Genomic DNA, 27,282 nt, shown 5'->3' with positions numbered 1-27,282 from the left:
CGAGACAATGCTGAAAGCGATCGATTCACAAGTATTAACAAAATAACACGGGATAAATAAATCAGTAAGATCTTACCGCATGGTTCGCCGTCTATCTTTTACCGACCCTCTCTTTTTCCAGAAATTCATGCAACGTTTATTTGAGTCAAAACATTTATTCATTTGGGCTAAAATATTACAAATGTCGACACCGAAGATGACGAACCATTCAAATTTTTGTGTACATGCAAAAAATGAAAGAAAAATATTTATTACCAACTAAATGTGCAAATGGAACTAGCGCCGACACATGACGTGACGAACTTTTCAATATTTGTTAGATAAATACACAAAACCCAGTGCAGAATTTTATACATCCTATAGCATTAATTATTGTGATAAAATGGAACGAGCTCACCAATAAACATCCTTCGAAGTGTCCAGTGCGTATGTGCTGCAGCATCTTCCACAAACTGGCCTCGAAATCACACTGAACCGCTACAACAACACACGGGTACGACGATGTGCACATTCAAATTGTCGACGACGACGCGGCCGATCCGAATGAAAAAAGCGGCACTACCACTTTGCCTCCAAAAACACACTTAACCGCCCCGTACAAAGACGAGCACGCACGCAGGACGACGACGCGATGCAACGACGAACCAAGACAGACTGAAATGTCATCCGCTGCTGGCATCACACGACGGACTCGCACGGAAACTAGTTTTTTCCTCTAAAAGCACACACGCAGGACGACGACGCGATGCAACGACGAACCAAAACAGACTGAAATGTCATCCGCTGCTGGCATCACACGACCGACTCCAATCTCTTAAGGTAACAATTGGTGGAATTACTAGGAAAGATTATGGAGGATTTTTTTTAAAAACTCCAGAAAAAAGTCCTTTAATACAATTTTTGGAGATTTTTTCTGAAAGTATTCCTGAAGCAATATGTGGATGTATTTCTGAAGGATTTCCTGTTGGAATACCTGGAGAAACACCTTTGAAGGCTGTTGTAATGATAAAAAAATACTCTTGGTGTACTCCTGAAGAAATTCCTTAATAAATTGTTTAAAGAATTAGTGGATAAATTCTTGGAGTTTTGCTTAGTAGAAATGTCGGAGATGTTTCTGAGGAAATACATGGAAGAATATCTGGAGGAAATCCTGAAGAGTCCTCTATACGAACTTCAGCTGGAATTTCTGGAAGAATTTCTGCCTGAGTTACTGAAAGTAATAATGCTACAAACTCTGGAGGATTCCTGCAAGATTTTTTTTAATTAATATCTAAAGAAGTTCCTGGAAACATTCCTGCAAGAATTTCAAATGGAATCCCTATAGCAAATGCTGAACAAATCTCTGGTGAACTTCTTGAAGAAATACCTGTACGAATTTCTGAAGGAATCTTTGGAAGATTGTCTGAAGATACTATTGGAAGAATTTATGAATGAATTTAAGGGCCCATATAGCCGAGGCGGTAAACGCACGGGTATTCAGCATGACCATGCTGAGGGTGACGGGTTCGATTCCCGGTCGGTCCAGGATCTTTTCGTAAAGGAAATTTCCTTGACTTCCTTGGGCATAGAGTATCTTCGTGCCTGCCACACGATATACACATGCAAAATGGTCATTGGCAGAGGAAGCTCTCAGTTAAAAACTGTGGAAGTGCTCATTGAACACTAAGCTGAGAAGCAGGCTTTGTCCCAGTGAGGACGTTACGCCAAGTAGAGAGAGAGATGAATGAATTTCTGAAGAAACCCCTGTTGAAAATTCTGAAGTAATTCCTAAACGGATTCGCAGATTTTTAACAATAAGAATCTTTGGAGAAATTTCTGGAGACATTTTTGAAAGGTTACAAGAGGAAAAGTTGCTTCATAATACCAGGAAGAATTTCTGATGAAACCGTCGGAGAAATTTTCAAAGAAAACCTTGGTAGATTTTAAGACCGTATTCCCGAATCGATTTCTGAAGGAATCCATGGAGCAATATCGAAAAAAAAACATAGAAGGCTTTTTAAAAGAACTTTTGGGTAAATTTGGGCAGGATTCTCATAAAGAATTTCTGAAGGAATCTCCAGGAAAATTTTTGAAGCAATCTCTGCAAGAATTCATGAAGGAAATTTTGGAAGAATTGCTGAAGGAGTGGAAGATTTCCAAAGGAAATCCTCGCAGATATTTATGGAGCTATCCTGGATATTTGATTTTCTGAAGGAATCGCTGGAAGCATTTTAGTAGAAATTCTCGTATCGATTCCTGAAAGAATCCAGGGGGAATTTCTAAAGGAAACTCATGGAAGCTTTTCTAGATAAAGATTTGGAGAAATTTCTGGAGGACCCTCTAGAGGAAATTCCAAAGCAATCCATCGAAGATGCTCTTAAGGAACTGTCAAAAGAATGGAGGATTTTTTACAGCAATCCATGGAGGAATTTTTGAATGAATTCTTCGAAAAAATGTTGGAAGGAAGCTCTAAAAGATGTCTGAAAAAAAATCATGCAAGGTTTTCTAAAATATTCTGTTGAGGTATTTAAGAGGAAAAGTTATTCCTTGTTGGCTATATAAGTCACTGCGACCAGTTTTTAGATCTATTGTGACAAATGCCCCTGTTTTATTTTGCTATGTCAAGTTGAAGTATCACCATTGGTATTAGCAATAATCAAACCTTGACTGTTAGCGTGAGAGGAATAGTTAGTGAAATATCTGAAGAAGTCCCTGGAGTAAATTTTTGTATGAATCTTCAATAACTTTTTTAAAGAGTCCATAGAGGTATTTTTGGAGAAATTTGTGAAGTCATCTTTGAACAAATATCTAAAGAAATCCCGGGATGAATTTCTGAAAGAATTCCTTAAATATTGATTCGAGGAATTTCTGAAGAAATCCCTGGCTAGTCAGCGCTATTCCGTTCTCAAAAAGGACGTGAAACGCTCATGTACACGGGACATAAGAAAGCGAGTGGACCTTTTAAACAATGAAAGCAAGAAAGCCACAAAAACTGGACACATTTGGTTGCTCTACGATATCTCACGTCACCTTAGTGGGACTAAAATGTCTGGTATGATGGCCGTGAAACTTATCATCCTGGAGCAAGTCAATGAATTATACCAGAGCAGTTTTTGGACGTCTCTATCACGAAAACAAAATTGTCCGTAAGTAAATCAATGGCCTCATTAAAGCATATTAAATTGCAGCACATGACCTCCAGCCGGTCATGATGAGACTTCGTAAGTCAGCGATGGCGGCCAATCAGGACCATGATAAGCTTATGCATCTGCGGCAGCAGCAGAATCCGTGAAGCTGAAAGAGTCTAAGTTTACCTAGACGGAGACCTTCGCATTCACGGCTAGTCCAAATGGAACGCCAGATGGGATTGCTTACGACAAGCAATCTTAGAAGCGACCGAGGCAGTCGTAAAGGATGAAGCTACCAGGTTGCGCTTGCAAGGCCAAAAGGTTGTTAACCCCGAGAGTGCAAGGCAGTAAGTTGGACACCGGTCAGGCGTCCCGGGAAGGGTAAACCTGAAGAGGCCGACATGTCTCGGATCAAAGCTTTGCAAAATTAAGGAGTTACAATCATGTACTACCACAGATTAGAGCGGCTTGGGGAGGGATTCTTCTTGGACCTCAGTGAACAAGATGGTAATGGATTAGGAGAAGAAAAATGAATAGGAGCTTGAAGATACTGATCCCAAGAAAGGCAAGAAAGCAGATACCAAGCGAGAGAAAGATGACGCGCGAAGAAGGTTGTGAACCTGGTTAAGATCAGGTATCGGAAGGTCGGCACCAGAGGCACGTTATCCTCCATTTGGGACATGTGTGCCATATGTGCACTGCGGAAACTCTTCGAAAGGTGCAGGTGGCCACCGCAGCCGTATCTTTACGAAAAGGCCCGACAGGGACACCTGTGTGTACCTGTTGTGGGCGTTTACAAGCTCAAGGTGGGTTGGTCGGAATATCAGATGATCACACACGAGCCATCGCAGGCCTTGCTTCAGGTATCTGGAATCATAACACAAGTCATGGGACTCCAAGGACCCTGACAGGAGTAAACAGTGAAGGCGATATGGATGTGAATGTCATAAGGCGCAACCCTTGATTTGTTCCAGGAACGAGAGGCCCATGGAGCCTGGCCTTAAAATAAACATAATGAACGAATCACAGCGCAGGTAGGGTAATTTTCCAATTGTTGCACGGCTAAAAATTCGCCAATTGTTGCACTCCTCATAAGAATAACACGGAGTGTGCAACAATAGGCGGGTTTTTAGCCGTGCAACAATTGGAAAGTTACCCTAATGCTGCAGAACTTGAATCACTGTGACGCAGCTCAGTAACTGCTTTGTCAGACCATGTGTCAGGCATTTTCTGAGTGGGGACGTATATCACCATGATAGCGGACCCATACCGAGTTCACCACCGACAACGGCCATTGGGTCACGGATGGGTCTTCATCTCTAGTTGTTTTGCGCCTCCACGGTGGTCGATCGAGCAGTTTACGCAGATGTTGGACTGTATGTTACTGACATGGCTAACTCCAATGTTAATAACAAGTGACTTCAATGCCTGGCCGTAGATTTGAGAAGCCGTTTCACGAACCTGCGGGGTCAAATCCTGCCAGAGGCACTGGTCATGCCAGATGTCGATCTGGCTGATATCGGCATCAAAAGTACCTTTAGCCGGAAAGGTGTGGAGTCGATCATCGACAGTAATTTCTTGGTGTAACAAGCAGTTTGAAATGAAGGGTAGACAATGCCTACACTCACAGCGATCACCTGGCGGTGCGCTACAGTATCGACTACAACACGACTACCTACGGGCTTGGCAGTGGAAGCAGCGAGCATGAACTTAGGAAAGGCGAATCGGTCGGCGGGTGATGTTCGCCGCTGCCGAAGTCGCGCTGAAGACCAAGATAAGGGCAAGCAAAAGGCCCTGCTGTGAGGGTCTCTGTCAGAGTGTCAATGCGAATCCGTGTGGTGATGCCTACAGGTTCGTGATGGTCAAGACAAGAGGTGAAAAAGATCTTCCAGAGTAGTCTCAGGAGATGTTGGAGGGGGATCATCGAGGGGCTTTTTCCGCGACATGATTGGAGTCCTTGACCTCCTTTCGTAGGACAGCTGCACTCAGAATATTCTTTCGTTAAACCTCAACGAATATGTTTCGTAAAACTAGTTTTCGTAAATTGAAAGCAATTTGTGTATAATATACGGTCCATTCGTACCACCATGCTGAAACAATACAAATGGAGTAGTATCATGTACGAAATCACGAATCCGACACGCGGTCAACTTGCTCATTCGTAGACTTTAGCTCCAGCTGTGTAGAATAAAACAAAACATACAAATGTCAAACGTTTTTTACTAACCATGCGTAAAAAGAAAATTTTGCTTCGTAGAATGCAACAAAGTTTTGCAGTCATCTCTGATGATTGATTGGATCGCAGAGAAAACAAAGCAGCCTGTTTTCATGCTCATATGGCGATGCGTGTGCGAGAAGAGGAAAGGAAACATGCTCTCGGTTGGAAGTAAAAGTTATTTATAAACAGAACCAAAGTGGAAAGCGTTCTGGTTGTTTTCGGATAGTTTCAACAAGCGCCCACAGTTGGGTGGTTAGCACTGTTAGGTATCAATCAGAAGATAAGTGATTCGAAGCCTGTGATATCCAAGTGGACGAACGTGTGGTATTTTTTTTTAAGCATGTTTAATGTCATTCCGACAAAAAAAGAGACAGAAAAATGTGTCGGAGCAATTTTGTACGAAAAGAACACATGTACATTACGAAGCTTTTCGTTGCAGAAAACAACGAATGGCATTTGTAAACATGACGAGCGATTTCGTACAATGAAACAAAATATATTTTCAGTGTGGGGACTGGGGCTGGCGCAGAGAGGGTCATCAATGAGGAACTTGCGGGGATAGCAAAGTCCCATAGCGTAGGTAGGACCCCCGGGTCTGGACGAAGTTCCAAACTTGGCCTTAAAGGTAGCTATTGCAGAGCCACCCGGGATGTTCAGGTCTTCTTCTTCTTTATAACCCTAAGTGCTCATTGGAATTTGGCCTGCCTCGCTTCAACTTAGTGTTCTTTCAGCTCTTCCACAGTTATTAATTGAAGGGCTTTCTTTGCCTTGACCTCCGGACAATCTTGTCTAGAGGATGCATAGGGATGAGTTTGGCTGGAATGCCATTTCAACGACTATCACCCACATCGTCTTGGAGCTACAGAAGAGGATCCGCGTGGACTCAGAGAATGGCTAGTTCAGACGCCATACAAGAGGCGGTTCAGGGGTTCGCAGTCAGCTACGTAGGTCATACTGGTGCGGTCTAAATCGACCCTTTCAGCGATTAAGTGGCCGAGGGGAGAACATCTGGGTAGCGTTGCTGTCGTGGTGTCGGTCTACTGGGTTGGATCCGAGCCCACAGTTGACAAGAGGTCCCAATAGACCAACAGCGGGCAAACTTTGACTATCTGTACCACCATGGGTGCTCAGGACGTATAGTAAATTAACTTCTACTCAACACAAGCAAAACTATGGCTAACTTGTCACGGACATAATTTAACAGATTTCTTCATGAGGATCAAAGAAAAACACTTCATTTATTGCTACAGCCTATTGCCCTATTACACCATCACTTGAACCTCTCCAGCATAATTCGCGAACCGCCTCCAGTTTTATCCAAACAAACATCGGTTAACGCAATTTTCTTTTCAACTGCCTACAAAACTCCAAATCAAGCCACTCAGCCCGAACCAAGCACCTGCCTAGGTAAAGCTTTACTCGAAGCAACGGCCAGCGACCCACCCAAGTGCCCATTAGGGTGGGTCATCGGAACATTTTTGTCAGATCAAGGTTTTTTCGACTCCATTTGGGGTCCCTAACAACTGGCTAAAATTTGAGAGGGATCGGTTACGCCTACGTTTTGCGCATCGCGATTGAAATTTGTATGGAAATTCGTATGGGAAAACGTGCTTTTTTGTATTTTTCCTATTTCATCTACTAATTTAACTCAAGTCATAAGACTAAACCCGTTAAAGTATAATTCATGATATACCTTACAACTTTGCCGAAGACACCAGGGTGCTAAAATGCTCACAAAAAAAGTTATTATGCTCCAAAGTGAGGTATATCGAAATATATGCTGAAAATGACTTTTTCTGCCATCACTGCCCACTGGGTCAACTATAAACTGCTATAGCACTTTGTGGATGCATTCTATCAATTTGGTGTCTTCAGCAAAGTTGTTTGGATTTACATGCTCTTTGAATTGCATTTGGACATTAGTTCGAAATTTCACCGCATAGGTGGCGCTGCGATACAAACTTTTTTATTTCGCATCCTAGAGCTTTGGCGTTTTCGGCAATGTTGTAGAACACGAAAAATTATGAAAGTTTGTCGAAGACACCAAAGCTCTAGCACTTAACACAGTGAAGTTATAGCAGAAGTAGTTAATCATATTCAAAAATTTACGTTTTTGCACTTTTTTATATACTTCTTTTAATGCCATGAATCGTTTATCTTATACTAGCTATCCCGGTAAACGTCGTACTGCCTGCCTACTGTGTTTTTGACATACAGCTCCATAGGGACGTTTCCCGCAAAGTTATCTGTGCGGGAGCCCCCCGTTCCAGAGACCGGAGACGTCTCACACCAAGCTGAGAACCTTCCCCGGCCCCAGAAAAATTCACATACAAAATTTCACACCGATCGGTTCAGTAGTTTCCGAATGCATAAGGGTCAGACAGACAGACAGACAGAAATTCATTTTTATATACATAGATACATAGATATTTGTATTTTATACCAAATATAACTCTTTTATCTCCCAAAATACCATTTCCTGGAATGACACACTTGCCGGAATGATCGATCTCTTTGAATAGGATAGGATGGATAGGATGTTTATATTAACATAGTACGAAACATTGCCTTCTTTCCGTGAAATGACTTTAAGGACAACAGTCCAGGAAATGACATTTCACGAAGTGTTATTTCGGAAAATGTGATAGGGTAAGCGTTCCAATTGTGGTTATAGTACCAATCATTCGCCATAGTTAATTTTCACCCTTTAACGGCGTAAACCAGCAGAAAAAAATATGAACAACAGATCACGTTCACAAAAGACAATTGCACTCATTTAAATTCCACATTTTGCTCAAATTATGGTAGAAATAAATCATTTTCCTTAAAATTTCGGCTTCCTTGCACCCTTTTTCGCCATAGTGTACCAGTTATGGTTAATCCCATAAGGAATGCATGCAAATAGTGCGAAAAGGAACCGAAGTTAAAAAAATGTAACCATAATTGGTACAGGGTTCCTATCATTGGCACACGCTGTAATAAATTCTAAAAGTAGTTTTGGCTCCGTTTCTATATTTTTCCTGTAAAGTGTGGAAACTTAGTTATCTTTTAACATATTGATGACATTCGTAGATCTTCTCGTTATTTTTGTACAAATAGTTTTCCTTAGATAGTGCCATAATTGGTACATCCACCCTATCACTAGTACAATAGGAATTGAAAGATTTATTATTGAGTATAGTGCACATAAAAATGTTTTAGTATGTCACTATACAGGAAGTGAATCAAAAAAAACTCAAAGGGGCGACATCCTCAATAGCGTTGGTAGTTCGGTTACGCTGAGAGTTTACTACTTGAACATACATCTACCTCGCACTATAATGATTAAAAGAAATATCATTCGTAATATATTAGTTATATTGGCAGATAAGGAAGGAGTATTCAAGGTTGCAACCATTCATTTGCAAAGATTTACATTCATTTGCTATTATCTCAGTTCAGAAGCATGCTATCGAAAAACAATGTATGGATGAATTTAACCTTGTAGTTTTATCTGAAAGTTTGCCGAATAACATTGGGGTCGCACACGCATTCCAAAATCGTGAGCGAGCTGTGAAGGCAACTTTCCACAGCGTGAATGAAATTTACATTAACCGCGTGGAGAGTTGCCTTCACAGCTCGCTCACGACTTTGGTATACGTTTGCGACCCCAATGTTATTCGGCAAACTTTCAGATAAAACTGCAAGGTTAAATTCATCCATACATTGTTTTTCGATAGCATGCTTCTGAACTGAGATAATAGCAAATGATTGTAAATTTTTGCAAATGAATGGTTGCAACCTTGGGAGTCAAATATATATTTTAATATGTACAATCTTATCAAATATATATTTTAATATGTACAATTACCTACTTTCAAGGTAGCTGCAATGTAGTACATACATATGTCACACGTAGTACAAAAACGTAAACTTTGAGATATGATTTACTATTTTCGCTATAACTTCGCTGGGTTGAGTGCTAGAGCTTTGGTGTCTTCGACAAATTTTCATAATTTTTCATGTTCTACAACATTGCCGAAAACGCCAAAGCTCTAGGATGCGAAATAAAAAAGTTTGTATCGCAGCGCCACCTATGCGGGGAGATTTCGAACTAATGTCCAAATGCAATTCAAAGAGCATGTAAATCCAAACAACTTTGCTGAAGACACCAAATTGATAGAATGCATCCACAAAGTTCTATAGCAGTTTATAATTGACCCAGCGGGCAGTGATGGCAGAAAAAGTCATTTTCAGCATATATTTCGATATACCTCACTTTGGAGCATAATAACTTTTTTTGTGAGCATTTTAGCACCCTGGTGTCTTCAGCAAAGTTGTAAGGTATATCATGAATTATACTTTAACGGGTTTATTATTATGACTTGAGTTAAATTAGTAGATGAAATAGGAAAAATACAAAAAAGCTCGTTTTCCCATACGAATTTCCATACAAATTTCAATCGCGATGCGCAAAACGTAGGCGTAACCGATTCCTCTCAAATTTTGGCCAGTTGTTAAGGACCCCAAATGGAATCGAAAAAACCTTGATCTGGCTAGATACGATCAAATTCACGTTTTTCCATATAACCCTTGACCCACCCTAGTGCCCATATATTGTAGGTAAACAGATTAAAAGCAACCGTGCAATATCTCACTCCAACATGAAAAGAGCATAGCGCCAAAAATAACCGGACAATAATAACAATAAAAAAGTAGCGTTTCGGCAAGTGATAATCATCATCATCATCATCATCCCAAAACAGTGTGCCACTACCTCCAAGTGGCCGGGCCGGAGGATCACCGCGCTGCTATACATACTACCATCACCAGGTTGAGAGGTGCATGTTTGTGAAACCGCGTGCCGCTTTTTACACGTTTCATAAAACTATCAACCGACACCGATCGCTAGCTAACGCGCATACGTATATATGCTACGAACCGGCTATGATGCTCCCCCCGTACTGCACTGTTTGGGGATGCCGCCTTGCCGGTTTGCTGTTTTAGTAAACATTCGAATTGTGCGTATCTGTGTGCATTGTTAAAAAAAAACTACCATTATGTTAAAAAAAGTTACGTTACAAATCAGGATAGCATACACAAAGACCCATCTTGAGAAATGTGAACCGCATTGCTGTAGCTAGGGATTTGACAAGGTACGAAAATCGAACGAATCAAAATTGGTAAACAACAGATTGTCAGAGGCTCTTATTGCTTTTATTGTGATCAAAAGTAACTGTTATATGCAATGATACGAAAGAGACCATTTTGATTGAAAGGTGGAAGCAGAACAACGACAAACATCATGCAGAAGACAAAGAATGGTGTAGGAGGTTAAAAGTAACTGCTACAAACTGCTTTTAATAAGAACAAGGCAGTTGAAAAAAATAATATCAAGGCTTAGCTTACACTGCTGGACGTTTCTCTGTATGTACCTGTTTGTAGTCAAAGGAGTGACACATTGCACATGTACAGTATTACTGTGTTTCACGTTACGTGAATTAGTTTCGGAAAACGGCATCCTCATATTCAGTTTTTCTAGGGTATTGTTCCCTTATTAAGCATGTGACTACCGTTTTCATACTAATAAAAGCAAAGAATTGAAATGCTGTTGGTTTTGTTTCTTATTTTTGTATTTTTTGTTAGAAGTGATCACGTAATTTCATGCGGAACGGAATCAGTTGATGCTGTAATTCGAATAGGATGAATTTGGAAGCGTGAGATTACTTATGGCACTCGTTCGCTAGTATTAAAATACAAACGATACATATTGAACGACCGCACAATTCAGTGAACGACTGTATCTAATGTTGTACGTCTCAACATGCATGCAAACATTTGGTGCGCGTGTGAAGACGCATATCTACGTCATACGACGTTGATGTTGATCGGATTTTGACTCTCCGTGTTTTCACGGTACATTTTATAAAGCTTACATTGCCTAATAGTGTTTAAGTAGGACCTGGAAGCACAAGCAACTTCACTGATCAGAGTATATGAGCATTGGGCATGCATGTGTATTATGAACAGGAAAATCCATTGCCTGAAGCATCAGCTTATTGATTTATTATATTGACCCTTTGGCGTTATGCAGGAAATTACGTTACGGTTTCGGAAACGCCTAGTGCTTGAGAAAAAATAGTATGGAATTTTGATAAATGAAGAAAATCGTTACTGAATTATAACACAATATTGGTAAACATTTCCAAGTACACTCAGATAGTGCTGAAAGTGTGATTTCGACATACACTCCCGTTCAAAAGTTTGGGGTCACCCCCTCAAAAACATGTCATTTTTTTAGGCCCATATCTCCGCTAATTTACGTCCGATTTCAAAAATCTAGGTCTCATTCAAAAGATAATAAGTCAAAGAAACTTTGAACATGGTTGTGGTGAAACTTTTACAAAAATATTTATATGTAAACTTAACCTAAACTTGCAACATTTTCTAAAAAATAAATTTAATTTTACGGCAGTGTCGCTGGAAATTGGGTCGACCAAATTTTAAGTCGAGAGCGGTAATATAACCTATTTTCTATTGACTTTCGACTGCCTTTTACCGAACTTAGCGGAAAAATCTAGGAAAAAAGTTATTTAGGAAATTAATAATTGATGTCATCGACCAAAAGTTTGGGGTCACCCCTCAATATGATGCATCAGCCGAAACTTTCGTAAAACATGGAAAAATGATTTGGTGATATCTTCGTCATCTTTCATTCGATTTTAATTCTTCTTGGCTTATATTAAACATAATGAATGATGCTTACTGCATAGACATTGAACCAAAACAATTTTTCAAAACTTACATACTTAAACTTAGCATAAAAATGCCTTAATTTTTGAAATGTGTTACCTTTACATAATATTTTTATATAAAAAAATTATTGAATACATCAAATTAAAGGTGTGATATGTAAGTTTACTTTATTATCTCCAAAATGAGCCAAAAAGATTTAAAATTGAATGGAAGATGACGAAGATATCATCAAATCAGTTTTCCATGTTTTACGAAAGTTTTGGCTGATGAATATGATGCATCATATTCATCAGCCCCAAACTTTTGGCCGATGACATCAATGGTTAATTTCCTAAATAACTTTTTTCTATATTTTTCCGCTAAGTTCGGTAAAAGGCAGTCGAAAGCCAATAGAAAATAGGTTATATTACCGCTCTCGACTTAAAATTTGGTCGACCCAATTTCCAGCGACACTGCCGTAAAATAAAATTTATTTTTTAGAAAATGTTGCAAGTTTAGGTTAAGTTTACATATAAATATTTTTGTAAAAGTTTCATCAAAACCATGTTCAAAGTTTCTTTGACTTATTATCTTTTGAATGAGACCTAGATTTTTGAAATCGGACGTAAATTGGCGGAGATATGGGCCTAAAAAAATGACATGTTTTTGAGGGGGTGACCCCAAACTTTTGAACGGGAGTGTATCTAGATTCAATCACCCACAGCTCATTTCAGCTAGACTAATTCTACAAGAATGTCACGGAAAAATCACTCTCATTTTAAAATTTATGGTCAATGTCATCGACTATCTTCGAAATATGCCAATAGATATTCATGATGAGTATGCCATCAGAAAATTCAGGAAATTTTGCGTAACATATCAAAAAATCAGAAATGTATGTTGTTTTGTTTTTGACATATGATTTTTTGAATATAGAGAGTCATATATTTTAGTACTAGCTACTCTAAAATTGCTTGAAATTGCAAATTCCCATAAAACTATGCATAGTATTGCTTTTTAAAGTGATTACTGATGGTTTTGGTATTCATAATATTATAAGGAATCAAAATATAATCAAATTTAAAAAAGTGTCTTGTATGGGAAAATTTGACCTTTTATTTTCAAAAAATCATAGCTTAGCTTAGCTTAGCTTAGACTGACTGCACATATCTATGGTTGCTACTCCGTGATTGACCCGAACCAATGACAGTTGCGCAATGAATCAACTGAATAATTGACTGGGAGTGGTCAACATTCTCACTGTGCACGCTTCAGAGATTCTCTTCTACAGTACAATAACGGCGCCGGCCACGTCCTTGCAGTCAGGTTGGGTAAGGGAAGGTATATTAGTACCAACCTTTGTTAAGTGAAGGACCGCGTTTACCTTTTATTTTCAAAAAATCATATCACAAAAACTAAAAAGCATACATCTCTGATTTTTTGACATGTTACGCCAAATTTTCTGAATTTTCTGATAAAAATATAACACCAGGGTACCTCTTTGGTTCCGAGACCATGAAAACGTGAAAAAACTAATATATTTGCGTATTTTATAGTACTCTTTAAATTTTAGCCCCTTTAACGTATTTTTCCTGAAAACTACAATTCAATAGCTTTCAAACATAAAATGAAGTTTAAAATCGGTCAACTGGTTCAAAAGTTACGATTTTTTGAAAATTTTTAGTTTTGAAAAACCTTGATTTTTTGGACCACCCTATTTGAAAATTAGTCACCCTGATGACGAAATAAAAAATACGGGTCTAATTATTTCCGAAGAACTACAAGCCCACCAAGTTTCACGACAATTGGAGATGCACTATATCGTTTTTCTATGGAATGGCTGCTAAACTACTGTAAAATTTGGTTTCATTTCGATAACTGTAGACAGTTTACGAATCAGATGAAGGTAGGGTGGCACAATAATTAACGACTCACCCTTTACAATACAAACTAACAACATGTTCTGAACAAATTATAAACGTAACCCACTCCATGCAACAATCGACTTAGACAATGCCATTCATGCAAAAAATCTCAAAACTATTTTACAAACTATACAACTACTTTACACAAGTAACACTATTACAGATTTACGAAAATTCTTACGATAAATCATCTACGGACTGCTTCATAAATGCCTTCAGCGATTTTTTAAAATAAAAATCAGAGGTTTTTCCAGAAATCTTTTAAAGGCTTTGTTTGGAAGAATTTCGGAAGGAATATGTTGAAGTTTTAACATGTTTCTTCCGAAATTCCTACAGCGATTCTTTTAGACATTTTCCTTGTGATTCCTTAAAAAATCCTTATGAGATTCATCCATACATTTACCCAAGTATTTCAAGTCCACGGAAATTTTCTATAGGTTTCTTGCAAAATTAATGCATAGATCAGATCAGATTTTTTTTTTCAGATATTCCTCCAGGGATTTTCAAGAAGTTCTTCAAGAAATAGTGCACACATGTCTGAAGAATGCTTTAGGAAATCCCCGAATGAATTTTAAAGAAATACCTGGAGGGTTGGCTGCATGATTTCTGGAGGAATTACTGGACAAAAATTTATTTATTTAGTAATTTCTGCAGTTGCCTCTAGAGCAATTGCTGGATAAAAGCTTACCTGGGAGAAAATCTGAAGGAACCCATTTGAATTCCCCCTTTATTCTTAGAAAAAATGAGAGACTCATAGAAGAACTCCGCGAGTTATTCCAAGGATTTTTTTTTATTCTTGATGTGATAGTATTATAATGATTTTTTGGTGGAAGTGGCACGAAAAATAAAAAAAAAACCGATTGTTGAATTTAATAAAGATTAAGTCCTACTCTGCAAGTATGAAAGTTCTTCTTCTTCTTCTTCTTCCGGGCTCTACGTTCTTGGGACTTGGCCTGCCTCACTTCAACTTAGTGTTCTTTACGCATTTCCACAGTTATTAAATGAAGGGCGTTCTTTGCCTGCCATTGTACGAATGTGTATTGTATATTGTGAGGCAAGTACAATGATACACTATGCCCAGAACGGGAATCGAACCCGCCGTCTTCGGATTGGCGATCTATAGCCTTAACCACTAGGCTAACAGGAGACCCTTAAAAGAAAGAATATCTACAGGACCTTGAACTCTGAAACCGGTAAAGAATCAATGAAGGTATCCCAGGAAGAATTAATGAAGGAATCTTGGGAATTAAAATCCTGGGAGAAAGGAATTCCTAATATATCTGGAAATCATCCCTCAAAGAATCTCAAATGAACCCATTTGAAAATCCTAAAATAATCCATGAAAGAATCCTAGTAGTAATTTCTGGAAGAATTACTGAAGAAATACTTGGAGAAATCCCAAGAAAAACTAATAAAAGAATCCCAGGAGAAATGTCTGGAGGGATCTTGGAAGGAATCCCAGAAGAAATACCGGAAGGAATCGCAAAGGGATTCATTCCTTCTGTTGAGTTGGGGATGTTTCTCTGCCACGGACGATCACCTATTGAGAGCAGCTTTTGTAGAGCAGCTGTTAAATGTGTTTATTAATAATTACAAATAATTCAATTTACATACATTAATGACTTACATTATAGTGAACACATCCGTGTGTTCGCAAAGGATCCAGTTATTCATCTAACTGGTTTTTCTTCGAACTATTCTCATCCATACTTTCTCTATTCAGTGTTGCCGGTTTCACAGTAATTAGCAAAGCTTCATGGATTCATTTCCGGAAGGAGTCTCTGAATAATTTGCAGGAGAAACCTCTGAAGGAATCTCTGAAAGAATCCCTGATGGAATAATTAAAAGAATTTGTAGAAAAATCCGGAAAGAAAACTGAAGTTCTTTTAGGAAACCTGGGAAGAATCAATGAAGGAATTGAGGAATGCATTTCTGAAGGAATCCCTGAAACCGTCCAGGAGGAATCTCACTAGAAATCCTGAAGCGGATTTTGGAAGGATTCCTTGAAATAAAGTCTGAAAAAGTTCCAGAAAACAAGTAGGTAATCAGCTTTTTCTTTTTCCTTGCTCACTCTCCTGAACAAACTAGGAAAAGAGAAGGACGGAGGGAAGGGCCATTCACCCTCACCTTCGTCCCACTCTCGTCATCTCCGCCATCGTGTTTGTTTAGGATAGTGAGCAAGGAAACATAAAAAGCTGGCTACGCCTGTATCACGAAAATAAAAATAAAGAATCTAAGAAAGAATTCCAGAAGAAATGCTTGAAGCAACTCGAAAGGAAAAGTGAATGAAATCAATAAAGAAATCCCTGGCGGAAGCCCAGGAGATAGCCTAGGAAGAATCCAGGCGGAATCTCTGATGTAGTCTCGGGATATTCTGTGAAAGCAACCCGGTAAGTGCTTCAGGAAGAATCCAGAAATTCACCGCTAAATGAATTTCGGAAGTCATTGATAACGGAGGTCTCCAAGTCTTCCTGGGGGAATCCCTAACAGAACCTTAGGAGAAATGCTTGAAGAAAATGCGAGAAGGATGAATGAATTTATCACTAAATCAATCAGGGTAAATACTGAAAAATCATAAATGATACCCGGAAAAATAAAACAATAAAGGAACCCTTGGAGGCATCAATGACACATATTGCCCATTTTAATGGCATTTTACCAGATTTGCTGGTATGTCTGAAATAAACTGGAAAAACTTGTAATTAGAAGGCACGAAATGTTGCTAATTGACAAATTGAGAGATGAAACTTGTGAAAATAATCACAAAAGGAGTCCCGGAGGAAATCGTTCAAAGAATCCCGGGAGAAATGCCAAAACAAATATCTAAAAAGTCTCAAGCAAATCAATGAAGCATCCCGTGAAGAATCCTTGGGGCGGTCCATTCACCACGCGGACAACTTAGAGGGGGGAGGGGGTTTGGGAGAAGTCCACGTCTGTCCACGGGGAGGGTTGTAGGGGTCTGCAAAATGTCCCCGTGGACAATTTCATTGTATGTACAACTCCTATACAAATATCAATATTTGCTTATACTTTTACCCGCTGACAAGACTAACTCAGTAAAGAATTACTGCCAAAGTCGTTAGTAGTGTACTTCTTTTTTCCATGGCTCATGAGTTTTGTATGAGTTTAAGGACAAAGGTCTTAAAATCCTGTTCCAACAGTGCATGAGAAATTCAGACACAAATCACAAGAAGCAAGCAAACAACAGTGCATTTTTATTATGTTCTTGCTCAATTTTATTAAAATTAAAACAAAAGGATCAGATGCGCTGGTTTTGTTTACGAAGAGATTTGTGCGCTCAAAATCGTGAGAAGGTGCCAAAGTCGGCCATTATTGAGGCCATTTTGGGTTTCTAACAAGTCTGTCCTTAAATAAAAGCTTACCCTGTTTCCTTTTTCACAAATTTTTGAATTTTTATATTTGTGTTGAATTTTTGATCGTTAGTCCTAACAGTTGTACATTCGCACTTAATTCAGATTGCCGCAATTTCAGAATTTTGGTCGAAAGCCGCACAACCAAATAACCAGAAAATTGTTTTTTTTTCCGAATTTTTTGATATTTTTTTACTATGATTCTGAAAACGTTTGGAAAGTCAGCTAAGTTTAATGTTATAGAAACTTTGGCAATTTGAGGGTAAAAGTTTGAAGCTTCCAATGTAATATCATGTACTGGCCGAACTTTCTAAATGTCGAATGAATTTCATAATGTCTGACATTTTTCACAGATTCCTAATGAACTAACAAAAAATACAAAATAGATATATTGATTATATAGTTGGCCAACAACAACGTCCAAAAAGAGGATAAATAGAACTAATAGAAATTCTTGAGGCAGAAAAAATGAATATTCTGTATTGAATGATTATAATTCTTTTAAAACTGTTCAATTCAAGATACTTTTTACAAGAAGCAAGCAACTTTATGAGATGAATTGAAAATATAAAATATATCATTTATTTTCGAAAGAAATAGAAGTTTCCATTTTGTTTTTGTGTTTTGGTTCACGGGGACATTTGGGGAGGGGGGTGGGGGTTAGCAAAATGTCTACGCTTGTCCACGGAGAGAGGGGTGGGGGTAAAAATCAAGGTTTTTCTGTCCACGTGGTATATGAAATTTTAACTTCATACTGGCCGAAGTGGATTATTCGGAGTCGGGTTTAGAAGGTTACCAAATATCTTGAAAACGGAATGATGTACAAAGCTGAAATTTTAACTTATTCCTAATCAAAGTTGGTTTGAAAATACTTCAAAACGTCCGCTTTATGCAGCATTCCGTCTGATATTCTTCCACAGTGTCCAAATTTCTGCAGAAATTCTTTAAAAAAGTTTCTCCAAGAAAAGTCCTCCACAAGTTCCTTAAAAAGTTCTTCTAGGGCATGGTTTCCCAAACTTTGGGTCGAGACCCCCCAGAGGGGTCGCCAGCCTTCATCCAGGGGGTCGCGAGGGACAGATTTTTTTTTACTGTAACAGACAACAAATGAGGGAATTTCTATGAGGGGTCGCGAAAACTACGTCTGCTGGCAAAAGGGGGTCGCGCGACCTGCAATGGGAACCTATGTTCTAGGGGTTTATACTTCTATTTCACGAATTTATCAATGATTTTCCTAACAAATTTTCCTACGTTTCCTTCAGAAACGCATATAGAGATTCCTACAAAACATCTTTGTACATTACTCAGAAGCCCTTCAATAGATTTTCTCAGGAATTCTCCATAGATTCCCATAGAAAATCCTGCATGTATTCCCTTAGCAATCTCTTTAACTCCGAAAATCCCTTCAGAATATTTTCCAGAGATTTTTTAAGAGATCTTCTACAGATTTTTTTTTGAAATTCGTGAAGTTTCCTTAAGAAAATCTTTAAAAGATTCTTTAAGGAAGAAAAAATCACTCACTTTACACATCAAATCTCTCACTGATTCCTTCTGATATTGTTCCATGGTCACTAAAAGTTGCTCCATAAATTTCTGCTAGATTTCCAGTAGTAAACCCGTTAAAAATTTCCTAATAAATTTCTTCAGAAAATCACAAATTTGAAATATCTTTCAGAAATTTATCCTGGTATTTCGTTAGAAAACCTGCCGTTGATTTCATCCCAAATTTCTTTTGAAAGTCTTCTATGGATTTCTTTGAAAATTCCTCCAGGGATTCCTCTATAAAGCTTTCAAGAGGTTTGTTTTAGAAAATCCTCCAGACATTTCTTAAAAAACTTTGTTTTCAGAGATTTCGTCAAAGTTCTTCCAAGTATTTTTTTTTTCAGAAATTCTCCCAGTCTTCAGGCCTTTCTTCATAAACTCCTTCAGAAATTTCGTCTACAATTCCTCCACGAACTCCATTGAAAACTCTTACTGAAATGCTCTCCGGATATTCCTGCAGAAATTCCTCAAGAGATTCTACCAAAAAACCTTTCGAAGATTCCAACAAAAACTCATATAGAGATTTCTTTAGGAGTCCCTTCTGGCATTCTTCCATGTCCATGGTTAACTTTCATGGAAAACTTTCTTACAGATCGTCTGGCAAATATTTTGATTAAACTTCCGAAAAAAAACCTTTGGTAAGTTTATTGGAAAACTCTGGTAAAACCAACTGAACAAATCACCGGATATTGGTAAAATAGATTTTTGAAGATTCTTGAAATCCCCAGAAACTCAATTAACCCTTCAGGACGCCCAAAAAACCTTGCTCTTAGTATTCAAATTTCAAATAAACTTTGGAAAATAAAATGAACATTTACATTTTTTTTTTCAAATTAACAATAGGGGTACTCACTAAACAGATTAAATTGCTGCGTAAGCCATGATTTTCTGATGATGATTAACCTGGGCTTGTTAGGGGAATATCTGTAAATAAAAAGAAAATCGGGTTAAGTACGGTTCCTTTGAATTCCACTAAGAATTTGCATCCTTTGACAGATACGTATTTCGACCTTCAGTGTCAGTCGAGTCAAGTACAAGACACTGAAGACGACCTTACAGTTGAGGTCGAAATACGTATCTGTCAAAGGATGCAAATTCTTAGTGGAATTCAAAGGAACCGTACTTAACCCGATTTTCTTTTTATTCATGATTTTCTGCTTATTTGAAATGTTTCATGATTTTGCTAGTGAAATAATCAAAGATTGCCTTGGTGATCGCGACGTTTAATCAGTTTAATCAGTTTACGCTGTTAAGTGAATCCCCCTAATGTCAATTGTCGAGGGGTGTCAATCTGAATGCTTGCCAAGGGCGTCATGGGACCACGCTAGGGCTCTGGCTAGACATACGTACCCAAGTAACACACATGTTATATAAAAGTTACGACAGCGCAAGTTTTGGTTGTATAGAAGTTTATTTTACGTTATTTCAACACAATGTTTGAATTACGTAAAATAAACTTCTATACAACCAAAACTTGCGCTGTCGTAACTTTATTATAACATGTGTGTTGCTTGGGTATGTTCAGAAAGACTCACAACGCGACTCCGGATAATCATGTCTTGTTAGTTATAATTAAATAAGTTCAATATAACAAAGTTTAATGTAATGCTGTTAGGATTATACTTCACTTTGTTGTATTATTGTTTCAATTTGAGGGAGTTTTATTCAATCTTTTGTTGTTCTAACTGCTAACGACACCTGTTTTATAACAACTGTTGTCACAAAAACAATTGTAACAAAACATCAGCGGCAGTTATAATTTTGATTTGCTCCATCTAGTGGGGCTTCTAAACCCCAGGAGTTCGTCATAATAAACTGTTGCTAATTCTCTGCGATGGCGCAAGGACAAAACATTAAAAATAATTTGTTCCCGGGAAATCCACCTCTTTTGAAAATTTTAATTCAACGTTTTGCCCCGCTTTTGCATGTCGAACATTTGTTGTGTTAAAATATTGTTGTTTTCGTTTGTCATAGACAAATCAATGATGGTATTCTAATAGTTATTAAACTTCATTTCACATGTTAAAATATTACATTGGCATTCAGAAGCTTTCAAATACATCCATCCAATTTTATGAATCTGTCCCTGCAATAGGCCGGCTTCTTTCACATATCTGCAAAAAGTCATGTGGCACCCTCATAAGATCAGTTTATCAACATTCTCAACACCTCACAATGCTTCGCCGACACTCGTTTGCCGCCTTTTATCGCAGCAAATCTCTGCCATAAATCATCTTCAGCAATTTCCCAAGTCTCTCCGCTCCACACTTAATCACATCGGAGTCCACAAGCAGCAATTCTTAGCTAGTGCATATACCACACAAAGCAGCCCCAAAGTACAGAAACGAAAGAAATTGATTATCTATATGTCTTCTCCGCGTGCCTCGCCACCACACTTGCTTCTCCCTTATCTTTTGGATCAGTCTCTCTCGTAACAAACTATGTAGATGCATGCTGAGGCTTCACACAGCACTCTGCCGAGTACGAGACGAGATACGGGTTAAGTAAAATCAACTTTAATCACTTACGTAGCACTTCCTCATTTTCTCTCCCTAGTGAAGCGTCTTGGTGAAATGGCTGGTACTCTCCGATCGATGGATTCGACGTAATTATCCAATACTTGCTGCCTGGGGGTGTGCTCCCCGTATTCCAGGGAAATCGTTCTAACTTCTTCGAAGGAAACTGATCACTGTTCTTCAAAATCCTCTACGATCACTTCTTCCTCAAGTCCGGAAAACAGTCCATCCGATTCTACACTAAGCCCGAAACGGAATGATTCTTCACACCCGGAAACGATCTCCTCTAAGCAGGATTCTCTTCTTCCCCCTGTGGCCACTTCTACACAGAATCTTTCTCTTCCCTCCGTCTGCGTTTTGTGCTTCACTTTTTCGCGACAATGAGCAAAGATGAGCTAGAACACCGCTTCCTGTCGTCAGCTTCTTCGGCTGCTTCTCGGCGACAACGGCAAACACATAGGATCCGAAACGCGTCCGTTCACGGTTACGGCCAAAACGATACTGAATTTAAAAGAAAGAAATGTTTACTATAAAATCTATCTCTTCCCCAGAGGTATTACCGCAGAGACCGCGTGTGGCCGGGGGCTCCCGCTTCGAAAGCACTTCAGTTCGGACGCGATGCGCGCGCGCGCTCTTTCTCTTGGCTCTTGGCTCACGCGGGCAAAGCACACGCGCGGCGTGCAAGGGTCTCTCAGCCCGGGAGGTCGGGTTGTTGGGGTTCGTCTCTGTTTTTTTTTTTTTTATGTTTTGCTCGGCAATCGATCGTGGAGTGCAACCGGTCGCGTGGTTTGTTCGTGGTTGTGAGTTCAGGTCTTCTGCATGGACGTTTGCGCACATGTGCTTTGACTGCAGTATGATGCACCGTGCGTCTTTCACCGGTGTGCCATGTCGTTCCCAAGTATCAACAACTACAAGTTTGGTGTTGCTGCGGAAAGTTGAATTCGCGGGGAAAAGAGCAGAAGATGCAAACGTGTATTTTGCTCGGTACACGCAATGTTTACATTTTTGTTGATGGGCCTAGGGATGTTTCGTTTACTGCAAATAGTGTTTATTTTGATCGGGCGTGTACAGGCTTGAAAGGCTATAATATAGAAGTATAGTAGTATAATTATTTATAATTTTTATGAGCCGAATATGCTCTTCAATAATTTATGGATAGCCCTTAAAACTTGTATTATTCTTAAAGCTTGATAATATGCAATGATATTAGTTTATATGCTAACACAGTATTGTTTGAAATACAGTGTTGAGCCGATTTTGTCAGCCTTTTTTGAAGTAGAAAAATAAATGTGCTTTTCATTCAGCGTTTTAATTTTATAATCAATAATAATGCAGTCGATGTCTTTAGGCGTCATAGAAAAAATACGCAGTGAACAAAACTCGAGTAACTTTTGAAAACGGCCAATTTTTTTGCAAACTAACACATTTATGCCATTTTAGGACACAACCCCAACCAATGCTTCAAACCTATATTGTTTTAAATTGATAGAAGATTCCAGCTCTCTCTCTCTTTTCTTGGCGTAACGTTCCAACTGAGACACAGTCTGTTCCTCAGCTTAGTATTTTTTGAGAACTTTCAGAATTTTTAACAGAGATCCCCCACAGCCAATGTTTGTTTTGCATATGAATATCGTGTGGTAGTCATGAAGATATTTTATACACAAGGTAGTTTAGGAAATGTCGATTATGAAACAGATTCTGGGCTAACCGGGAATAAAACTCGCCACCCTCAGCATGGTTTTGCTGATTGTACGTTCACTTAGCACATATGGGCTTAAAGACTATTCTTCTTAATTTCCTCTGGAACAGAACAAACAATAAACGCTGCCTGTTGTTGTGATTACAAGTTAACTAATTTATTTCTTATCAATTAGAAACCCTTAAGGAATTCGACGTGGGATTTCCCCATTAATTCTTGCTGTGATTCCTACAAGAGTTTTTGTTTGGTTGTCTTGGTCTTTTTTCGCTGGTGTTTCTCCAAGAATTCCTCCTGAAGTTTCGAATGCAATTTTTTCGGTGATTTTATAAAGATTCATTCATATGTGTTTCTTTAAGATTTTTCTAGGCGTTCCTCTTGTGATTTTTTCCAGAAGCTTTTCTTGAGATTCGTTCATGAACTCCTGCTAGGATTCCTCCAAAAAATGTTGCTGGTATTCCTGCAGTTTTATTTTCAAAACAAAATCTACATGAATTCCCTCAGAGATGTATCCAGATTCCAGGGGTTTCACCAAGGATTTCTCCAATATAATTCCTTCTACAATTCCTACGTGGATTCATCCATGAATTTTCCTAGCGATTCTTTCAAGACATCCTGCTAGAATTTCTCCATGCATATCTGCTTCGAGTGTCCAAGAACTTATGCTGGAGTTCCTTGGAAATTTCTATAAGAACCCTCTCAGATATTTCCCTAAGAATTATTCATGCATTCTCCCTATGATACCCCCAGGGATTCCTTCAGGAACTCCTTCCTCCAGAAATTATTCCTGGAGTTCCTGTAGGACTTAATCCAGTAATTTCTACAGTAACTTCTCTGATGTGTAACTTCTCTGATGATGTATTCAGAGAATTCTGATATTTATGTAATTATTCCGCATTACTCCATGAATAAATATACGGAAGGCACAAATTTCCAAGAGGAAGAGAACATGACCCTGGAGCCATCCTACTGATGAATAATTCTAGCGATTTTCCTAAGAATATTTTCAGGAATTCCTGATATGGATTCCTTAAGGCAAGCTTCTAGGAATTTCTTAAATGTTCCTGTATTAATGCCTTCAGTTAGTACTCATTCCTCTAGAGGTTTCACTGTGATTCCTCTGTAAAATTTCCCAATTGGATATCCTCTGTAGATTTTTCGGGAACCCCTCTTGAGATTTTTCCAGGGTTACCTCTTGGTATTCCTATACGAAAATTTCTTGGTATTGCTTCTGAAATTCCGTTAAGAAAATCTCGTTGGAAATTATCCTGGAATTCATGCTAGAATTAATCAACCCATTTCTGCTGTGATTTCTCCTCAAACTACTCCAGATATTTCCCCAGTGCTTTTTTCAGCAACTCCTCCATGGATTTCTCAATGAGATTTCTTTAAAGATTGCAATAGGGATTCCTTCAACGATTTTTCAAAAAATGTTTCAGGAATTCCTCCAGGGATTCTTCTAGGAATTTCTAGGGGGATTGCAGTAAGTATTCTTTCAAAAATTACTTAAAAGATTCATTCGGAGCTTCTGTTAAGGTTTTTGCAGAAACTTTTGAAGGTTACGTTCCGTAATTATTCGGGTAATTTCTCCAGAACTTCCTCCAAACATTTCTAAAAAAAAATCTCCGGAGATTTTTTAGAGATTCGGCTCTTGAAATTTAAGTTGAAAGGTAGCGGAAACGTAGCCAGTTCGAGCAGTATAAGTGTCTATACTTGTCAATCAGATGTTGTTTCATTTTCACTCGGTACTTCTGTAGACCACAATTGTTATAAGCTAGGCGAAGGCTTTGTTCCAGTAGGGAAGTTACGACAAGAAGAAAAAGAAATAAAAGAATTTATAATTCCGTAGTAGAAAGCTAACATTCACAACTTTACCAAATACCATTTTTTCTGTGCCCTTTACTGCCGTGAATCGCATATCTGTCCCATTTGCATATGAAATCCAGCAAAGATGGGACTGATATGCGATTCACGGAAGTTAACACCCATTAGATTTTTTTACCACAAAAGATCCGTTCAAATATTACGTAACGCAAAATTTGGCAATTTTAGACCCTATCCGATATCCCTCCCCGCTTATCTATTTTGCAAGAGAAATTTTGAAATTTTGTATGAAGTGTAAGGACTGTATCGAAAATTAACTATAAACGTTCACAATTGCCTAAAAAATAATCTGTTCGAAATAAACATAACTTTACTTTTGGAGGTACTATAAAAAAATCTTTTCAATAAAGAATGGAAGCTCTGATTTTCAAAAAAATAATCATTTATCTTGGACTTTTATCTCAAAGATTGCACATATGTTCTTAAAATTTTGGACACCTCTTAAAAAATTGAAATTGCGAATACTGTGGGGGAATATTCTATTTTTTCTCTTATTTTTGCGCAAATATATTCTTTTCCAAGAAAATCAAGAAAAACTCCCTCCGCAGTTTTGGGCAATTCTTAAAATTGAAAAAAGAGGCCATTTTTCGAGGAACTCTTTTTTATGCGTCTCCAAAGAACGATTACGCAAATAAAAAATGCATAAAGTTGAATATTTGCATTTTTTTCAATTTGGTATGTATTTTAATCTATTGAAGAGGTAGTTTTACCAAAGAACGGAATTTTATAACCTCTGAAAATATTTGAAACAGAGCGTCAAAGTTCGACCAAAAAGTAGGCGTTTTTTGGGATAGACCATATTCTGAATGTTGGAGGTTTTTCTATCCAAAATAAGAATTTTAAAAGTCGGTATTGAGTGATATGTTACGTGTGTGTACATAACTGCTAGTAATAATCATTATTTTCCAGATTTTTCCCCGTACAATTTTTTTTCGCTACAAATTAATGAAACGTTAAAAAAATTTAAAAAAATGCAGTTTGTACAGATTGTTATTTTGTGTGGTATACTCATAGAACCATATTTTCAATAATACAAAATATTTTCTAAATTTCTTCAAGCTGTTCTAAACTTACCTATATTGTGAAGATTTCATAGAAGAACCGGAATGAAAATACCAACCGTGCTTCGAGATAGAGCATTTTAAGCGTTTATAGTTAATTTCCGATACAGTCGTTAACACAGCGCTGGAGCCCCCTCCCGTCATTGGCGTTACGTAATATTTGAACGAACCCAAAGCAGACCCTCCACACCTATCAGTGACGTGCTTAGGACATTTTTTCATGAATAAAAAATTATTTTAAAAAATGTTCCGATTTTGTCAGGTACCCGATTTTGTCAGCCCAAAATGCTACCAGGGGCTGACAAAATCAGGTCCTTACTGTACTAATTTTTTAAGTGAGTATTTTAAAAGGTTTGAAATACTTCATTCTTACTATCTGACAGACATACTTTCTTACTTTTCTAGAATAGTATATTTTTTTCTCATATGGAATGACTAAAATTGAAAAAGAAAAAGTTTTTAGAAATTTTAAACAAAAATAACGATACCATCGTAGAAGAAATTCTACCATGAAGTAAAAATGCTTTAAAAGTGTGCTCGTGGCTTTACATTTTTCAGATTTAGTCGTTATTTATAACAGAGTTCCTAAAGAAATTTCACAAGCCTCTGCCTAGCAAACCCGGGTAGAGCGAAATGGCAAATGAAAGGCAAATTTTACCAATAAAATAGAATATTTGAATGGCAAAATTTGCTATTAGTTTGTTTGAAATAAGAGGTAAAATAACAAAACTAATAACTGAATTTCTATGGCATAACAACTAAAGAATAACTGATTTTGCCATTGTAATAACAAAATGATAGCAAAACGAATGTCTAAATAATAACATATTTTAATATGATGGTAAATTATGTTATTGTTTTGACATAGTGGCAGGATAGTATGATGTAACCTTTCCCGGGTAGAGGTGAATAACAAACCAATAACTAAAGAATGACATATTTTGTCATCATATCTAAATTTGCAATTCTTTAGTTCTTTATGAATAGCTCAGAATGACACATAAATTACAAAATATGCTATCATTGTAAAACTTATAATTGACGAGTTATTACTAAAAAGTATAATAACATAATAATAACAAATGCTGCTATCATACTTTCCTGCCACAATATCAAAACAATATCATAATTTACCATCATATTAAAATATGTTATTATTTTGACATTATTTTTGCTATTATTTTGTTATTACAATGGCAAAATCAGTTTTTGTTTAGTTGTTATGCCATAGAAATTCAGTTATTAATTTTG

The 27,282-nt window shown here is 37.8% G+C and overlaps 1 protein-coding gene across 1 annotated transcript in view; it reads right to left on the bottom strand.

Moving 5' to 3' along the window:
• Nucleotides 1-21,897, bottom strand: part of LOC115267715 (titin) — a 48,571-nt gene extending 26,674 nt beyond the window's left edge. The window contains exon 1 of the mRNA XM_029874881.2: nt 21,403-21,897. Within this exon, the coding sequence (XP_029730741.2) occupies nt 21,403-21,417 (15 nt within the window). The 5' untranslated portion in view covers nt 21,418-21,897. The remainder of the gene's footprint in view (nt 1-21,402) is intronic.
• Between the last annotated feature and the right edge of the window lie 5,385 nt (nt 21,898-27,282).

Source organism: Aedes albopictus, chromosome 3 (genome assembly GCF_035046485.1).
Source record: "Aedes albopictus strain Foshan chromosome 3, AalbF5, whole genome shotgun sequence".
NCBI classification, from domain to species: domain Eukaryota; kingdom Metazoa; phylum Arthropoda; class Insecta; order Diptera; family Culicidae; genus Aedes; species Aedes albopictus.
This window is presented reverse-complemented; position numbering and strand designations above follow the sequence as displayed.